Here is a 19,468-nt window from a genome sequence, read left to right on the forward strand (position 1 = left end):
ATGAAAATTTAGGAGCTTCTACGAATAGCCACTAGTGAATTGAATCCCAATTTTGATGAAATCATAAATCAGGAACATTCCAAATGTAATCCCTCACATTAAAGTTTTTGTTTTCTGCATTTACTTTGTTATCATAACAAAAATAAAAATGTTTATTCCAAATTGTAGTTCTTATCTGTACCTATCTATAATCAACTTCTGTTTAAATATTGTATTTACTTTTTTTTAAAATATTAATAATTTGGTAATTCAAGTAATATAACATTTTTTTTAGGTTCTAATTTTTTTCGTTAAATCGTTCAATCTATTCCGGCCCGCATCATGATACAAAAATTTCATTCGTATGAAATTTTCGTATCATGATGAAAAAAGTTGCCCACCCCTGATTTAGAGGGAATTGTTTGGTAAATTTTTTTTTTTTTTTTGGGTGATGCTGCATAAGCTCATACACTTGCTTTCTTGCATCACATGCCACTACTACTACTATTATGAGGGCATCCTTGGACTCAGGGGAGGACCCCATGGACTGGAGATGTGCAAATTTATCCACAATTCACAAAGAGGGATCAAAAGGTGATGTGAATAATTACAGACATGTTAGTTTAACTTCTGTTCTGGGGAAAATAATAGAGTCACTGGTTAAAGAAGAACTTCAGGATCATCTAGACAAGACTGCAGTTATAGTTCTGAAACAGCATGGGTTTGTTACAGGGGAAGTCTTGTCTGACCAATTTGATTCATTACTATGATGTGGTCATAAAGGAACTGGTTGCAAAAAATAATTTTGATATTGTATACTTGGATTTTAGGAAAACTTTTGATAGTGTTGCACATGGAAGACAACTGTACAAGTTGGAGCAGTATGGCATTAAGGGTACGTTGCTACAATGAATAAAAGGATGGTTGAGTAATTGAAGATAGAGAGTGGTAATCAATGGACACTGCTCTTTATGCACTAATGTTATTAGTGGAGTTACCCAGAGGTCTGTGTTGTGCCCATTGTTGTGTTCTATATTTATCAATGATATCAATGAAGGTATATTAGGCTTAACGTCCAAGTTTGCAGATGATACAAAGGTTTGCAGGGTAAGGAAATACGCTACTGCAACAGGATCTAGAAAAGTTGAGCAGATGGGCTGAGAGGTGGCAACTGAAGTTTAACATTGACAAATGCAAAGTACTGCACATGGGTAGCAGTAATCCTAGAGTAACATACAAACTGTGTGGGACTACACTCAGGGTAGTGGAGTATGAAAAGGACTTGGGGGTAATTGTGCAGTTATATATGAAGTTTTCTGAGCAGTGCAGATGGGCTGCAAGAGTAGCCCATGGGGGTCTTGTCAATGATATATAGGAATTTTGCTAGAAGGTATAAGGAGGTGATTATCCCCTTGTATAAGGCAATGGTCAGACCACACCTTGAGTACTGCATACAGTTCTGCAGGCCTCATTTGAGTAAAGATGTTGAGCTACTAGAATGAGTACAGAGAAGGGAAATGAGATTAGTGAGTGGAACCAAGGATTACTGTTACCAAGATAGGCTTAAGTTCTGAAAATTGCAGCATCTAGAGACTAGGTGCCTGTCAGGTGATCTGATTGTGGTGTATTAATGCCTTGAATGGTTTGAGCAAGCTCAATACTATGGGATTGTTTCTCTTGCTCATATTAAGAACCTGAAGGGACATAAATTCAAATTGAGGAAAGACAGTTATTAGGAAAGACAGATAGACAATTGAGGAACCAAGGATTACTGTTACCAAGATAGGCTTAAGTTCTGAAAATTGCAGCAGAGAACGAGGGTAGCCTGTGCGGACATACATTTTTGCTGCTCCTGGAACAGAGAAGTTTTTTCTGATTTATTTTCTGTTTTATTAGCTTAAATTGGCATATTAACTTATTTTCTAGAGTAGCTTTATATTCCTATTTACGATAATTAGATTAAACTAACTTAGATAGAGATTTTTTAGGTATTACTTAGTATCGGAAAGGGTATCAAATCCACGTGTTTACCGTTCGTAAATAGCTGCCATTGTTACGCGATACATAATATTTCGAAATAGATAGCATAAGCTTAATATAGTATAGTATAGTACATAATATTGTCAATTAATCAGATAATTAATCTTGTTGAACTTCATTGTCAATTAAATTGTACCTTTAACTATACATATAACGACTTGGGTTATGTAACATAAATAATTAGTAAAAAATAAATAATTAATACTTAACTTGATACTGAAGTTATATAAAGGGATTTCGTAGATAACACTCGATACTGAAACATAAATATAGCGTTATAACTGTGTTGGGATATAAGTTTAGGGTTTTAATTTTGTACTGAAATTGAAATTTTATTGAAATTAAATCGAAATCATGACTCAGACAAGAGCAGCAAAGCAAAAGGCTCAAGCTAATGGGAGTGCTGTGGCTCAGGGGAGAACTGAGGGGGGCAGTTTCCCTCTGACTCACAGCCTATTAAAATGCACTACTTGCTTGATGTTTGTGGAGCAGTCAGGAAATCAGGCGACAACTCAGCATTGTTATGGGCCTATATGAGAGGTTGAAGGACAGGGTAGATGCCCTCGAAGGATTAAACGTGAGGGGGCCCATCAAGCTCTCAGCTGCCCACACCAATGCCAGAGCTTGCACTTGGTCATCATGCAACACAGCGGCAACCCCCAAGGCAGAATGCGCTGGTCCCAAAGGAACTAGTAGTTGTTGGTGACTCTATTGTCAGGGAAACGGGAAACTTGCTTTCTAAAAAGGATAGGTGGAACAGGACCAGTATGTCTGCCAGGGGCAAAGGTTGATGACATTGTAGAGCGGATATCATCTTTTAAGGGCACAAAAGGTGATATAGTTGTACACGTTGGCACTAATGATATTAAGAGCAGGAGACCGGCGGAATTACTTGACAAGTACAGGTCACTGATGAAAAAAAGCCGTGAATTAGGATTGAATTTGAAAGTGTCTGCAATTCTGCCCAGACACGATAGGAGGGAGTATATGATGAGAGCCCTGTCGATAAATTCGGCCCTGGAAAGATTGTGCAAGGCTCAAGGGGTAGAATTTTTTTCAGCCTGTTCTGTACTTGTTAACAGGAGAGACTGCTTCTACAGGGATGGGATACACTTAAATAGAAAGGGTGCAAGAATGTTTGCTGATGCTATCGAGGCAGTGTTAGGTGGGCTGGAAAACTGCTAGATTAGGGGTATACAAGGACTAATAGATTAACAGTAGCCACTGGCAGAGGTGAAAGTGATTCTGGCACTGCTTCTATTGGAATGAGCCGCAGCCTGGAAAATAAGATGCAGGATATTTCAGAGACTGCTGGGAATCATTGGGGTACAAGTAAACACATGGGTTGTGTTAGGGTAGCTAAGAAAAAGAACAGGTGCATGTATACTTGTGTGTACACCAATGCTAGGAGTCAATTTGGTGTGACATAAGCATTGGGAGATCAAAATTGAGAGTAGGAGTGTGCTATAGGCCTAATGACTCTGATGAGTATAATAAGAAACTGTATGGGGAAATAAGAGTGGGCCAGTAAATCAGAGAGTCTTATAATGGGGGATTTTAATTTCCCAGATATTGACTGGAATTTGGGGGCTGGTCACTCACACACTAGCAAGGCTTTTGCGGATTTATTGGATGATTGTTTTCTACATCAGCATGTTCGGGAGGCAACTAGAGGAAGTTGCCTCTCTGCAGGTAAATGAACCACTAGGTGGCAGTGATCACAGTGTGCTGAAGTGGGATTTATTCAAAGAGGTAACTACCATTAGGAGTAAAGGGAAGGGTTATTGCTTTCATAAAGTGACTACGATGGACTGAGACAGTATTTAAATTCTATACAGTAGGACCAACTGATGATGTTACCAACAGCAAATTCAAAATGGGAAGCATTCAAAGAACTTATTTTGGAAGCTACTAGGCTTTACATACCAACTAAGAAATATTGTTCAAGGTTTAGGCATAAGTGGATGTCAGACGAACTAATGAGACATATGGCAGAGAAGAAAAATGCATGGGATACATACAAATTAACACGTTACACAGAAACCTATGATAGATACAAGTTGATCTGTAACCAAGTTACAAAGGAGGTTAGGCAGGCGAAGGCAGATTATGAGAAATCTTTGGCAAGGGATGCAAAGAAAAACAGCAAAGAGTTCTTTACTTATGTAAACACTAGAAGGAAGGGGATGAATCAGATTGGTCCACTTTATTTTGATGGGTCAACTGTTGATGATCCTGCTCAGGTAGCTAACGAACTAAATGAATATTTTGCATCGACATTCACACATGAGGAGTTATTCAGCGAGGGGAATGCCAGAGGTGTATTCAACTCTGGCAGGAAGCTAGAGAATCTTGTAATAACTCTGAGTAAAATGGAGGAGAAATTGTTGAAGATAAATACAAGAAAGGCACCTGGGGTGGATGGGATCTATCCAGTTATATTAAAGGAGGCAGCAAAGGAAGTAAACAAATCCTTAGCCATAATTATGAGAGCTTCCTTGGACTCAGGTGAAGTACCCATGGACTGGAGATATGCAAATGTGACCCCAATTCACAAAGGAGGATCATAGGGCGACACAAGTAATTATAGACCTGTTAGTTTATCTTCTGTTCCTGGAAAATTAATGGAGGCACTGGTTAAAGAAGCACTGCAGGATAATCTAGACAAGACTTCAGTTATAGCTCAGAAACAGCATGTCTTTGTTAAGGGAAGTCTTGCCTGACTAATTTGATTGGATACTATGATGCAGTCACAAAAGAACTGGATGCAGGAATAACTTTGATATTATATACTTGGATCTTAGAAAGGCTTTTGATAATGTTGCACATGGAAGACTGCTGCACAAATTGGAGCAGTGTGGCATTGGAGGCAAATTGCTGCTATGGATAAAGGGGTGATTGAGGGGGAGAAGACAGAGAGTGGTAATCAATGGACACTGCTCATCGTGGACTAAAGTTATTAGTGGAGTCCCTCAGGGTTCAGTATTGGATCCATTATTGTTTTCTGTATTTATAAATGATATTGATGATGGTATATCAAGCTTAATGTCCAAGTTTGCAGACGATACAAAGGTTGGCAGGGTTGTCAAGGACACTACTGACACTATGCTACTGCAACAGGATCTGGAAAGGTTGAGCAGATGGGCTGAGAGGTGGAAAATGAAGTTTAACATTGACAAATGTTAAGTACTACATATGGGAAACAGCAACCCTAGAGCAACATATCAACTCTGTGGTACTACACTGACAGTGGTAGAGAATGAAAGGGACCTGGGGGTGGTTGTGCAGGCAGATATGAAGTTCTCTGAGCAGTGCAGACGGGCTGCAAGAGTAGCTCATGGTGTATTGTCGATGATATATAGGAATTTTTCTAGCAGGGATAAGGAGGTGATTATTCACTTGTATAAGGCAATGGTCAGGCCACACCTAGAGTACTTTATACAGGTCTGGAGGCCTCATTTCAAGAAGGATGTAGAGATGCTGGAACGAGTACAGAGAAGGGCAAGAAGATTAGTGGATGGAACAAAGGGGTGCTCTTACGAAGAAAGGCTTAAGTTTTGCAAATTACAGTGTCTGGAGACTAGGCACCAGCGAGGTGATCTGATAGGTGTATAAAGCCTTGAATGGTTTGAGCATGCTCAATGCTGATGGGACTCTTCCTCTTGCTCAGAATAATCACCTGAGAGGGCATAAATTCAAATTGAGAAAAGACAGATGTAGGATAGACGTGAGGAAATTTGCCTTTAGCCAGCGGGTGGTTGGTTGGTGGAATAGACTTCCATCCGTTGTCGTGGAACTTGATAGCCTAAATAAGTTGAAGGCTCAGCTGGACAGATATTTCGAACGAACGGAGGGGTGAAGTGGAAGTGGTTATTTTTTATTTATTTATTTATTATTATTATTATTGTTTTTTTTTTTTTTTGGCTGATGCTGCATAAGCTTGCTTTCTTGCATCAAATGCCTCTACTAATGCTAATCTAGAGACTAGGTGCTTGTCAGGTGATCTGATTGTGGTGTATTAATGCCTTGAATGGTTTGAGCAAGCTCAATACTATGGGATTGTTTCTCTTGCTCATATTAAGAACCTGAAGGGACATAAATTCAAATTGAGCAAGGACAGTTATAGAATAGATGTGTGGAAACTTGCCTTTAGCCAGCAGGTAAAGAACTGAACAAAGTAGACATTTTGACAGGCGTGCAGGCCATATAAAAATTATTCTAGGGCTGTAGGTTTGACACCACTGACTTAACCAATACTTCAAATTTATAAAATTTGTTTATTCTACTCCTAATATTAGTGTGCAAGCACTAATATTAGGAATAAGTATACGTGCACCTGTTTTTGTTCTTAGTAATCTTAACATTACCCATGTAATTTTTTGGAACAAATGGAGGGATGAAATGGGAGCGTGTTTTTTTTTTTTTTTTTTTTTGGCTGATGCTGCAATAAGATCACTTTCTTGCATCGTGTGCCTCTACTAATGGTAATATGCTACCATGAGGACTCCCCTACAGGACCTGCTTTTGATCACTGATTTCTTACTTTTCTGCATGAGTACGATAATTGCTGTCCTCTCTTCTTACGGCTGCTTATCTGCGTATTCCCTCCCCCCAGGTAATTGTTTTCAAACTTGCCTAACACTTTTTTGATGTCATCAGAAAATATTCTTGCCCCCCCCCCCCCATTTAAGTGTATTCCAACCCTGTAAAAAAGTGTATCAAGAAAAGTTTTATTTTGCCAATAAATAAACTTTGTCAATAAATTCTGCAGTGCTGAATTTATTGACAAAGTTCTCATCATTTACTCCTTTCTCTCAATGTTTCCCTATATCTGTTAAGTAAATCCTCAGATTTCCGATTCTTAATATAGTACCAGTATAACAATATTATCTTTTGTGATGTTGTTGTATACATGGTTTTACTCTAGTTTCAAGCAGACATATTCTGGCCCTATTCTACTTATCCTTTTTATGCACAATATATTTCACATTTCCCTGACAATAGATCAGCCGGCAATAGCTGCTTTCTGTGGTAATAGTGTTGTTGAAGATGTCAATGCTGTTGAAGCTGTCATTGCTGTCTAATGCATGAGTGCTGGCTCTGAAATTCACAGAGCTGGACGGCTGAGTGCTTGATAATTTCCTCATTTTATATCCTTTTATATTCTTCAAGCCTCATATAGGCTTATCAGAATGCTGAATTTGTGCTAATTACTTCCCATTCTTTTTGTCAAAAACACAAAGATATTCTCTTTGGCCATATTATGTGCAGGCGCCTCCGTAGCCAGGTGGGAAGGAGCAGCAGTGCGTAGCACACGCTTCTTGATTAGACCGGGGTTCGAGCCCGTCACCACCAAATACAGAGGATGCGGAAAGGTCAGGGAAGGACCACCGCATATTCCCGGAGCAATATGGCCTTAGTTGCTAATGCTCCTAAAAAAACCAAATAGCCATATTATGTTCCTTTACAGATTGCTCAGAAAACAAGCAACGGTGCAGTGTATAAAATAAAGCCCTGATTCATAAGAGAACTGCCATTGGCAGTCTACCCTGAGCCAAAGCATTCCCACTACATACTTTGTGCTTATTGCTTGATGTTATAATCCGAGGCCCAGTTTTAGCCTGAATTTAATTTAAAAATACCATACACTTATAAGTTGAATATAATAATGCTACTGTTCCCAGGTTATCATTAGTAGAGGCATTTGATGCAAGAAAGCAAGCTTATGCAGCATCAGCCAAAAAAAAAACCACTTCCACTTCACCCCTCTGTTCGTTCGAAATACCTGTCCAGCTGAGCCTTAAACTTATTTAGGCTATCAACTTCCACAACAAGGGATGGAAGTCTGTTCCACCAACCAACCACCCACTGGCTAAAGGCAAATTTCCGCACGTCTATCCTACATCTGTCTTTCCTCAATTTGAATTTATGCCCTCTCAGGTGATTATTCTGACCTAGAGGAAGAATCCCATCAGCATTGAGCATGCTCAAACCATTCAAGGCTTTATACACCTCTAATCAGATCACCTCGCTGGTGCCTAGTCTCCAGACACTGTAATTTGCAAAATTTAAGCCTTTCTTCGTAAGAGCACCACTTTGTTCCATTCACTAATCTTCTTGCCCTTCTCTGTACTCGTTCCAGCATCTCTACATCCTTCTTGAAATGAGGCCTCCAGACCTGTATACAGTACTCTAGGTGTGGCCTGACCATTGCCTTATACAAGTGAATAATCACCTCCTTATCCCTGCTGGAAAAATTCCTATATATCATTGACAATACTCCATGAGCTACCCTTGCAGCCCGTCTGCACTGCTCAGAAAACTTCATACAGTCAGTCCTCGTATAGCACGATAGTTTCCTAGAAGCCCTCGTGCAATGCAAAATCATGCAATATAAACAACAGGCCCTATGGGAAAAATAGGGTTAGGTGCTGACCACCCAAGATTGAACACACATTTTTAACCAAAACATTACCAAACACAATAAATAATTGTAATAAAATACGTAAGTATTTTATTACGACTATTACGTAATAAAATATTGCTAATGCTTTTGCTTCTATCGTAAGCAAACTTGTTTTTTGTTTGATTTTCTGTCCAAACAGTTCACAGCCGTTGCATCTCTTCCATTTCTTTGTCTTAATCTAATGGATTTTAATTACGCTTCGAGTTGTTCCTGCTATGAAAGTTGTTTTTATTTTTTCTGCATTCTTTGTAATTCTCGGCGTTGCCTCATTTAGGTCTGTAGCACGTGCAATATCACATGGTCTTTCATTTCGCTCAAAGCCTTTCACAGTTTCATATTTTTTCGCTATCGACAGTGGCGGACTGGCCATAAGCCTTACTGGGGAAACCTCGGTGGGCCGGAGGCCGGTGTGATTTTGGCCATAAACCGTAGTCTGAGGCCACTATAAATTTTCCCGGGTAAGAATTTTTGATCCAGTCTGCCTCTGTTTATCGATATTGTTTTTCTTTTTCTCTCTGAATCTGTAGTGTCTTCACCAGGACGCTTTCTTTTCACACCTTTTAAGTATTTTACTCATTTTTAGGGAATAAAGCACAATTACAAAACGAGGAGGTACGCTTGATACACATAAACAAAGCTGCGCGCGTGTAGAAATTGAGTAAACAACACCGTAGAGGCAGAGATTAACACCTCACATTTTACTAAAGCACTTTTCTAGGGGTTACTACCATAAAACAATAAAAACAATTTCCAGCTGCATTTCTGCTAGTGGAATCTGTTATAAACTGGTAGTAAACTCGATCTAATTGTATTTGCGATTATACCAATAGCTGTAATTGTGTTGCTTTTTACGTTATTATGGAGAAATGTGTTTCCTCTTCACTGATTAAAAAAAAAAAAAAAAAAAAAAAAAAAAACATTAATACATCTTCAGAATCTTCTCTTCATTTCTATCGTGTTGCATTCGGTTGGGTTGAGTCTGCGATCGACTGCCATTTCTTGTAAACACGAAAGCGAATCGTGCATAAGCGAATTCGGTTCATGTTATATAAGATATCCTTCCCTCATTTATAAATCGTGTATGATCGAATTCGTGTAATGTAAACATGTGTTATACGAGGACTGACTGTATCTTCCTGCACAACCACCCCCAGGTCCCTTTCATTCTCTACCACTGTCAGTGTAGTACCACAGAGTTGATACGTTGCTCTGGGGTTGCTGTTTCCCATATGTAGTACTTTACATTTGTCAATGTTAAACTTCATTTGCCACCTCTCAGCCTATCTGCTCAACCTTTCCAGATCCTGTTGCAGCAGCATAGTGTCAGTAGTGTCCTTGACAACCCTGCCAACCTTCGTATCGTCTGCAAACTTGGACATTAAGCTTGATATACCATCATCAATATCATTTATAAATACAGAAAACAATAATGGACCCAACACTGTACCCTGAGGGACTCCACTGATAACATTAGTCCACGATGAGCAGTGTCCATTGATTACCACTCTCTGTCTTCTCTCCCTCAACCACCCCTTTATCAACAGCAGCAATTTGCCTCCAGTGCCACACTGCTCCAATTTCTGCAGAAGTCTTCCATGTGCAATGGTATCAAAAGCCTTTCTAAGATCGAAGTATATAATATCAAAGTTATTCCCTGCATCATAGTATCCAATCAAATTGGTCAGGCAAAACTTCCCCTTAACAAAACCATGCTGTGTCCGAGCCATAACTGAAGGATTGTCTAGATTATCCTGCAGTGCTTCTTTAACCAGTGCCTCCATTAATTTTCCTGGAACAGAAGTTAAACTCACAGGTCTATAATTACTTCTGTCAGCCTTTGATCCTCTTTTGTGAATTGGGGTCACCTTTGCACATCTCCAGTCTGTGGGTACCTCCCCTGAGTCCAAGGAAGCTCTCATAATTATGGCTAAGGGTTTGCTTACTTCCTTTCCTGCCTCCTTTAATATAACTGGATAGATCCCATCCATCCCAGGTGCCTTTCTTGTCTTTATCTTCAACAATTTCTCCTCCACTTTACTCTCAGTTATTACAAGACTCTCTAGCTTACTTCCAGAGTTGAATACACCTCTGGCATTCCCCTCGCTGAATAACTCCTCATGTGTGAATGTCGATGCAAAATATTCATTTAGTTCTTTAGCTACCTGAGCAGGATCATCAACAGTTAACCCATCAATATCAAGTGGACCAATCTGATTCATCCCCTTCCTTCTAGAGTTTACATAAGTAAAGAACTCTTTGCTGTTTTTCTTTGCATCCCTTGCCAAAGATTTCTCGTAATCTGTCTTCGCCTGCCTAACCTCCTTTGTAACTTGGTTACAGATCAACTTGTATCTATCAGAGGCTTCTGTGTGACGTGTTAATTTGTATGTATCCCATGTATTTTTCTTCTCTGCCATATGTCTCATTAGTTCATCTGACATCCATTTAGGCCTAAACCTTGAACAATATTTCTTAGTTGGTATGTAAAGCCTAGTAGCTTCCAAGATTAGTTCTTTGAATGCTTCCCATTTTGAAGTTGCTGTTGGTAACATCATCAGTTGGTCCCACTGTATAGAATTTAAATACTGTCTCAGTCCATCGTAGTCGCCTTTATGAAAGCAATAACCCTTCCCTTTACCCCTAATGGTAGTTACCTCTTTGAGTATATCCCACTTCAGCACACTGTGATCAATGCCACCTAGTGGTTCATTTATCTGCAGATTTTTAATGCATGAAGAATCACTACTGATAATCAAATCAAGAGTATTACACCCTCTAGTTGCCTCCCGAACATGCTGATGTAGAAAACAGTTATCCAATAAATCCACAAAAGCCTTGCTAGTGTGTGAGTGACCAGCCCCCAAATTCCAGTCAATATCTGGGAAATTAAAATTCCCCATTATAAGACTCTCTGATTTACTGGCCCACTCTATTTCCCTGTACAGTTTCTTATTATACTCATCAGAGTCATTAGGCCTATAGCACACTCCTACTCTCAATTTTGATCTCCCAATGCTTATGTCACACCAAACTGACTCGACACTGCACTGTCCAGCGATGTCGACTGGCTTCACTTCCTTGGATTTTATGTGTTTCTTAACTAATAACCCCTCCTCCCTTCCTATCCTTTCTGTAGACATTGTACTCCCCAAATTCCAGTTCTGCATTCCTTATATCTGTGTGACACCACGTCTCTGATATCTCAACAGTATCTGCTTTTGATGTTTTGAGCAATACCTCAAATTCGTCAAATTTATTTACTGAACTCCTAGCATTGATGTACACGCAAGTATACATGCACCTGTTTCTATTCTTAGCTACCCTAACACAGCCCATGTGTTTACTTGTACCGCAGTGACTCCCAGCAGTCTCTGAAATATCCTTCATCTTGTTTTTCAGGCTTCTGTTCATTCCAATAGAAGCAGTGCAAGAATCTCTTTCACTTCTGCCAGTGGCTACTGTTAATCTATTAGTCTTTGTCTCCCCCCAAGGTAGCAGTTTTCCGCCCCACCTAACACTGCCTCGATAGTATCAGCAAATATTCTTGCACCCTTTCTAATTAAGTGAATCCCATCCCTGTAGGAGCAGTCTCTCCTGTTAACAAGTACAGACCAGGCTGAAAAAGAATTCTACCCCTTGAGCCTTGCACAATCTTTCCAGGGCTGAATTGATAGACAAGGCTCTCATCATATACTCCCTCCTATCGTGTCTGGGCAGAATTGCAAACACTTTCAATTTCAACCCTACATCACGGCGTTTTTTCAACAGTGACCTGTACTTGTTTAGTAATTCTGCCGGTCTCCTACTCTTGATATCATTAGTGCTAACGTGTACAACTATATCAACTTTTGTGCCCTTAAAAGATGATATCTACTCTACAACATCATCAACCTTTGCCCCTGGCAGACATACCCTGGTCCTGTTCCACCTATCCTTTTTACAAAGCATGTTCCCCATTTCCCCTGACAATAGAGTCACCAACAACTACTAGTTCCTGTGGGATCAGTGCATTCTGCTTTGGGGGTTGCCGCTGTGTTGCGCGATGACGAAGTGCCAGCTCTGGCGTTGATGTGGGCACCTGAGAGCTTGATGGGCCCCTCAATTTAGTTCCTTCGAGGAGATCCACCATGTCCATCAAGCTCTCATATAGGCCCATAACAACGCTGAGTTTTTGCCTGATTTCGTTACACTCCTTGCATCGCGCACACACAAAGACATCCCCCATGGCAATATCATGTCCCGTACCTGAATGCTCCACAAACATCATGTAATCAGTGCATTTTAAATGGCTGTGATTCAGAAGGCAACTGTCCCCCTCAGTTCTCCTCTGAGCCACAGCACTTCCATTAGCTTGAGTCTTTTGCTTTGCTGCTCTGGTCTGAGTCATGATTTCTATTAATTTCAATAAAATTTCAATTTCAGTTCAAAATTATAACCCTAAACTTGTATGCCAACACAGTTATAACGGTGTATATATTTTTCAGTGTCAAGTATTAATTATCTACGAGTTCCCATTATATAACTTCCGTATCAGTTGTCTTAATTAATTATGTTACGTTTGTAATCTAAGTCTTTATATGTATTTAGTTAAAAGTACAATTTAATTGACAACGAAGTTCAACAAGTTTAATAGATTCTACTGATCAACTGACAATATTATAACCGATATTATACTAATGCTATCTAGTTCGGTATATAATGTATCGTATGATAAAGGCAGCAATTATGAACGGTAAATCTACGGACACTTAAGTATTAATTAACTTTCAAATCTCGCTGTCTCAATTCAGAATAACTTGCGATCCTTACTAGGTCTATTAGCTACTTACAGAAAATAATTTGATGTAAAAATTATTCAATAAAGCGGCTAAATATGGCTAAAAAAAAGTTGTGCAAGGCCAGTAATTACTATGTATTTTAAGTTGTGTACTATACAACTTAGTTACATTATAAAATCACAGAAGAAAACTAGAGTTTAGTACTCTTCATAGAAGAATGTCAAATGGCATTTCTTTGTATGCAATGAACAGTGGTGACTGAAATCTCTCCTATGTAAATTTTGTTTTTTAGACATTTTTAGGGCCAAGTAAGAAACAGTTATATCAGATAAACACAAATAATATTTGATCTACTAATTTTAAACAAATGGATAAATGAAAAAATTATGGCTACATAATCTAGTGAGTTATGGAAGGTTATTGCAAGTTAACTGTTATAATTTAAAGTCAAAATATATATCATGCCGTGTAAACAGGCAGTATCATGCAAGAAACATTAGCTTTTATCTTTGGTCACGTATATAAGGTATTCCTCAAAAGTTCCAGAATTTATTTTTTAATTGATAGCTATTTGTGTAATTTCTTTTTTCTGTATATGAAGTAAACATATTGTTGCAGCCACATGATCAGGCAAATGTTTGCATAATTATGCCTCTGTATATGCAACATCATTTCCTCATTGATGACTTTGTGCTGACTTGTTTTGGTTATTATTAGTCTCTTGTTTACAGTTATGGTTGAGTAATGAGTGAATGTAAAAGTGTCACAGAGACTGCACATATGACATGTCAGTGAAGTGACAGAGACAATAGTGGAGGAGAGCTTTATTAGTATCTTCAAAAATAGTACTGTACTTGTTCAGAAGTTCAAAGTGAAATTCTTGTTGATCTCTCTTTTTTTTTTTTTTTTGTTGAAATTAAAAGAATGTTCTTCAGTGCTTAGTCATCATGGATATTTGCCCTTGCTTCCCTGAGATGCAGAAATGCAAAAATTGGTCCCTCTTGCTTGATAACTGGCGAAAAGTCAGTCTTCCCTCATCCATTGAGTTTTAGAGATTTGTTAGTACCACTCTTCTTTCTGTTTCCAAGAATGAAAGAGTCATGAAATACCATAACTAAGAGGACACTCCACACGTTCAATGAATAATAATTCCAAAAATGACTTCAAGAGTTGCTGCAATTTCCTCCAATGAATTTGCAGTGTTGCGTTGATGCAGTGGGAGACTACTTCAAAGCAGAAAAGTGCCATTAAGAAGTACCTTCCATGATTTTTTTTTTATAATATCATTTCTAGGATGTCTGGAATGAATATGAGTACTCAAAGAAAAAAAATTATTATATTTTAATTATCTGTGTTTTGTAATTATTTATTATTAAAAAAATTTTAAATATTTCATTTTGACTTGCATTGACCTGAATGTCATTCACAATCTGCCATGTTTAAATTTAATATTGTTATAATTTTAAGGTTTGGAGCTGATTTACGTTGGTTTGTTCCTTTGGGCCTTCAGTCATGGATGCATCAAGTAGGCTGTGAGAATGTTGTGGAATTAGATTGGTGGGAGGAGAACTGTGTTCCTGAACATAGTGATGTATCATTTGTCTTTACCCCTGCTCAGCATTGGTCAAAACGTGTTATTGCTGATGATAACAAGGTTTGTCATCTTTTTTAATTTTTATAATACCTAAATTTAAATTACAATAAAAAGTACAATTAAATTACAATGAATAGCATATTAAAATTAAATTTTTAAATGGATGTAGCATAATTCTGGACAGTTTGACAATAAACATAGAGGAACAAAGAAGTATGACAGTTCAAGATAGAAAAGACAGTCTTGTTTCCAGAAGTGAGAAAACAGTTACAAAAATATATGCCAGAATGTACTGTATTTTCTGGTGTATAATACACACTTTTTATTTTAAAAAAATTATCACAAAATCGGAGTACATCTTATACAGTGGATGTGTCTTATACAAGAGAATGCATTGCAAAGACAGCCAGCTGGCCACAGGAGATTTGTATGCGACTCGGCACTTGGTCATTTTGTGTAAATGTGATTCCACAGTTGTTATTAGATGCGCAGTTCAACAGCTGTTCGTCAGTTCTACTTCTTAAACTTTCACGATCCTCATGTACACCATGGGGAAAAATTACGTAGTCATACTCTGGGATTTAAACTGAACATTGTAGAATGTGCAGAAATTTATGCCAAAAGACAGTTTGGACTCCGTCCAACTGGAAAACCTGGAAAACGTTAGAATTTGGAGAAATCAAAAGGATGTGCTTAAATCCATGTTAAAGAAAAAATGTGCACTGCACAGAAAAGTTGCAAACTGTCCAGAATTAGAGTGATTTATTGAAATGGGTAGAAAATCATAGACAATGAGGTATCTGTCACACAAGTGTGCGAATGAGTCAAAACAGCGTGGACAAATATCAATCCAGAAATAATGTCTTTTAAGAAATGTGGAACTGGTAATGATTTGGATGGTAGCATTAGCATTAGCATTAGTAGAGGCATTTGATGCAAGAAAGCAAGCTTATGCAGCATCAGCCAAAAAAAAAAAAAAAAAGTAACATAAATAAATAAAAATAACCACTTCCACTTCACCCCTCTGTTCGTTCGAAATACCTGTCCAGCTGAGCCTTAAACTTATTTAGGCTATCAACTTCCACGACAAGGGATGGAAGTCTGTTCCACCCACCAACCACCCGCTGGCAAAAGGCAAAGTAGTGAAGACAACTTGATATATAAAGATGAATCAGAGGAAGAGCTTTTGGAGGTTAGTAGGGGCTGAAGACACTATAACTGAAGATTGAAACCGGGATGCAGAAGAAGAATTCTTAGGCTTCATTGCTGATGAAAATCAGGATTCAGAGGAAGATTTCTTAGGATTCGCTGGTCATGCCAATGATTAATATATCTATACAGGAACTTCCCAACTTATGGAAATTCGACTTTACGTAACGTTTTACCGTCCGGTGGAAACTTAAAAAAATTGTGGAAACTTATTTTGCATCTCGTAGGAATAAATGGAGGTATCATGAAAATATCATAATATGAACCCAATAACACATTGGGTGGTTTTTTTTTTTTTTTTTTTTTGGTAATTCATTCCAGGTCTTTGGAAGTTTAAAATGTTGCCATATTACTATTTATCTCAATAAAAGATCATATTTATAATGGAAATTGCACTACACTTTCATTGTTATCATATGTTCCCGTTATATGAATCAATTTTGAATACCATGTGATGTTTTTCTAAAGCACATTTCTGGAGGTCACGACCAAAAAAACAATAAAACCAATTTGCACTTTCCGGTTTATTCGGCTTTTCTGTTAGTGCATCTAATTATAAATGGGTAGTAAACTCGATCTTATTGCATTTGCGATAATACCGATAATTGCAGTTGTGTCAGTTTTTTCACTATTATGGTGAAATGTGTTCCCCTTCACTGAAATCTTCAATCATATTAAAAACAAATTTTCAGAAACTTCTCTTCATTCCTATTTATGTATTACAATGATGAAGGGAAAGTGACCAACGAAAAGTGCAAGTTTTGGTAGTGCCAGGAAACGAAATAAAATTGATTTAGAAATGAAGATGAAAATGAATAAGAAGTATGAAGCAGGACAAAGTTTGTCATCTATTGCATGGGAATTGGATCTTGCTGCTTCAACAATGAATACTTATTAATAGACACTGCATGTATAAAAGAACATTTCAAAGGATCAATGCACTTAAGATCATCAGTGAACACAAAACAGCGTTCAGGTGCTTATCGAAGATGAAAGAGCTAACAATAATTATGGATGGAAAATCAGATTCAGAAGCAAGTGCTCCTGAGTCGAATGGCCATTCAAGCAAAAGTTGTAAGCAACTGGTGGTTTAATAGATTCAAGCATCGTGCTGGTTTCCACAACATTAAAGTATGCGGTGAAGTCACCAGTGCCAATTCTACAGCTGCAGAGAAATTTTGTGATGTGTTGGAAAAAATTATTGATAAAGGTAGCTATTCAACGCAGCAAATTTTTAACGTTGAAGAGACTGCTCTGTATTGGAAAAAAATTCTGGATCAAACATACATTGCCAAAGAGGAAAATACAAAGCCAGGTTTCAAGTTGTCAAAAGATAGGGCCACGCTCTTGCTTGGGGCTAATGCAGCGGGAGATTACAAATTAAAACCACTGCTTGTGTACCATTCTGGAAATCCTCGTGCATTTAAGGGCATCAGTAAAGCCACCCTACCCATGCATTTCCGATTCAACCAGAGAGCATGGATAACAATATCTTTCTTTGAGGATTGATTTAAATCCTGCTTCATTCCCGAGGTTGAATGATATTGTAAAGACAACGAAGTTCCTTTCAAGATTTGCTTCTATTAGATAATGCTCCTGAACATCCTACGCATCTAGATGATTTCGATTCAAACATGAGTGTCATATTTCTACCGCCAAACAAGACTTCACTCATCCAACCTATGGATCAGGGTGTTATTTCGAATTTAAAAGCATACTTTTTATGCACAACGTTTGCCCGGGCATTGTCTGCAATAGACGATGAGAAAAATTTTATGTTAAGAGACTTTTTTAAAATCTTACAATATTTACCACACCACCTTAAACATTATGAGAGCTTCCTTGGACTCAGGGGAGCTACCCATAGACTGGAAATGTGCAAATGTGACCCCAATTCACAAAGGAGGATCAAAGGCTGACACAAGTAATTATAGACCTGTGAGCTTAACTTCTGTTCCAGGAAAATTAATGGAGGCACTGGTTAAAGAAGCACTGCAGGATCATTTAGACAAGACTTCAGTTATAGCTCGGACACAGCATGGTTTTGTTAAGGGGAAGTCTTGCCTGACCAATTTGATTGGATATTATGATGCAGTCACAAAAGAACTGGATGCAGGGAATAGCTTTGATATTATATACTTGGATCTTAGAAAGGCTTTTGATACTGTTGCACATGGAAGACTGCTACACAAATTGGAGCAGTGTACATTGGAGGCAAATTGCTGCTATGGATAAAGGGGTGGTTGAGGGGGAGAAGACAGAGAGTGGTAATCAATGGACACTGCTCATCGTGGACTAATGTTATTAGTGGAGTCCCTCAGGGCTCAGTGTTGGGTCCATTATTGTTTTCTGTATTTATAAATGATATTGATGATGGTATATCAAGCTTAATGTCCAAGTTTGCAGACGATACAAAGGTTGGCAGGGTTGTCAAGGACACTACTAACACTATGCTGCTGCAACAGGATCTGGAAAGGTTGAGCAGATGGGCTGAGAGGTGGCAAATGAAGTTTAACATTGACAAATGTAAAGTACTACACATGGGAAACAGCAACCCCAGAGCAACGTATCAACTCTGTTGTACTACACTGACAGTGGTAGAGAATGAAAGGGACTTGGGGGTGGTTGTGCAGGCAGATATGAAGTTCTCTGAGCAGTGCAGACGGGCTGCAAGAGTAGCTCATGGAGTATTGTCAATGATATATAGGAATTTTTCCAGCAGGGATAAGGAGGTGATTATTCCCTTGTATAAGGCAATGGTCAGGCCACACCTAGAGTACTGTATACAGGTCTGGAGGCCTCATTTCAAGAAGGATGTAGAGCTGCTGAAAAATTTCATCAGTTTCATATGGTCACCAGATGGCCTGTTTTTTCATCATCTTCCACATTTTCTCCTCCTTCTAAAAGTCTTTTATGCCATTCAAGCATGAGTCTTTACATAGTATCTTCCCTATAAACCTGATGTAACAACTCATAACTTTCCGTTGGTGTTTTTTTTAGTTTTGTTAAAAATTTGAGGTTGATTCGTTATTTGATTCTTTTGTCTGTCATTTTTCTGGCAAACTGTAAAAATGCATTCTTTAACGTAAACCTGGCTCATTGTGAAATGAATCAGCATGCTGGAACATGACTTGGCAAACAACTAAGGTAATGTTTGAGAACAAACATGTTTTAGATCAACTTCATTGTCAATTAAATTGTACTTTTAACTATATACATATAACGACTTAGATTACATAACATAAATAATTAGCAAAAATAAATAATTAATACTTAACTTGATACAGAAATTATATAAAAGGATTTCGTAGATAACACTCAATAGTGAAACATAAATATAGCGTTATAACTGTGTTGGGATACAAGTTTAGGGTTTTAATTTTGTACTGAAATTGAAATTTT

General features: G+C 38.1%; 1 protein-coding gene across 1 annotated transcript in view; it reads left to right on the forward strand.

Moving 5' to 3' along the window:
* LOC150076578 (N-acyl-phosphatidylethanolamine-hydrolyzing phospholipase D-like) overlaps positions 1–19,468 on the forward strand; it is a 167,798-nt gene that overhangs the window by 37,824 nt on the left and 110,506 nt on the right. The window contains exon 4 of the mRNA XM_090388027.1: positions 14,731–14,917. Within this exon, the coding sequence (XP_090244153.1) occupies positions 14,731–14,917 (187 nt within the window). The remainder of the gene's footprint in view (positions 1–14,730; positions 14,918–19,468) is intronic.

Source organism: Mastigoproctus giganteus, chromosome 13 (assembly GCF_048544385.1).
Source record: "Mastigoproctus giganteus isolate SK-2022 chromosome 13, ASM4854438v1, whole genome shotgun sequence".
NCBI lineage: Eukaryota > Metazoa > Arthropoda > Arachnida > Uropygi > Thelyphonidae > Mastigoproctus > Mastigoproctus giganteus.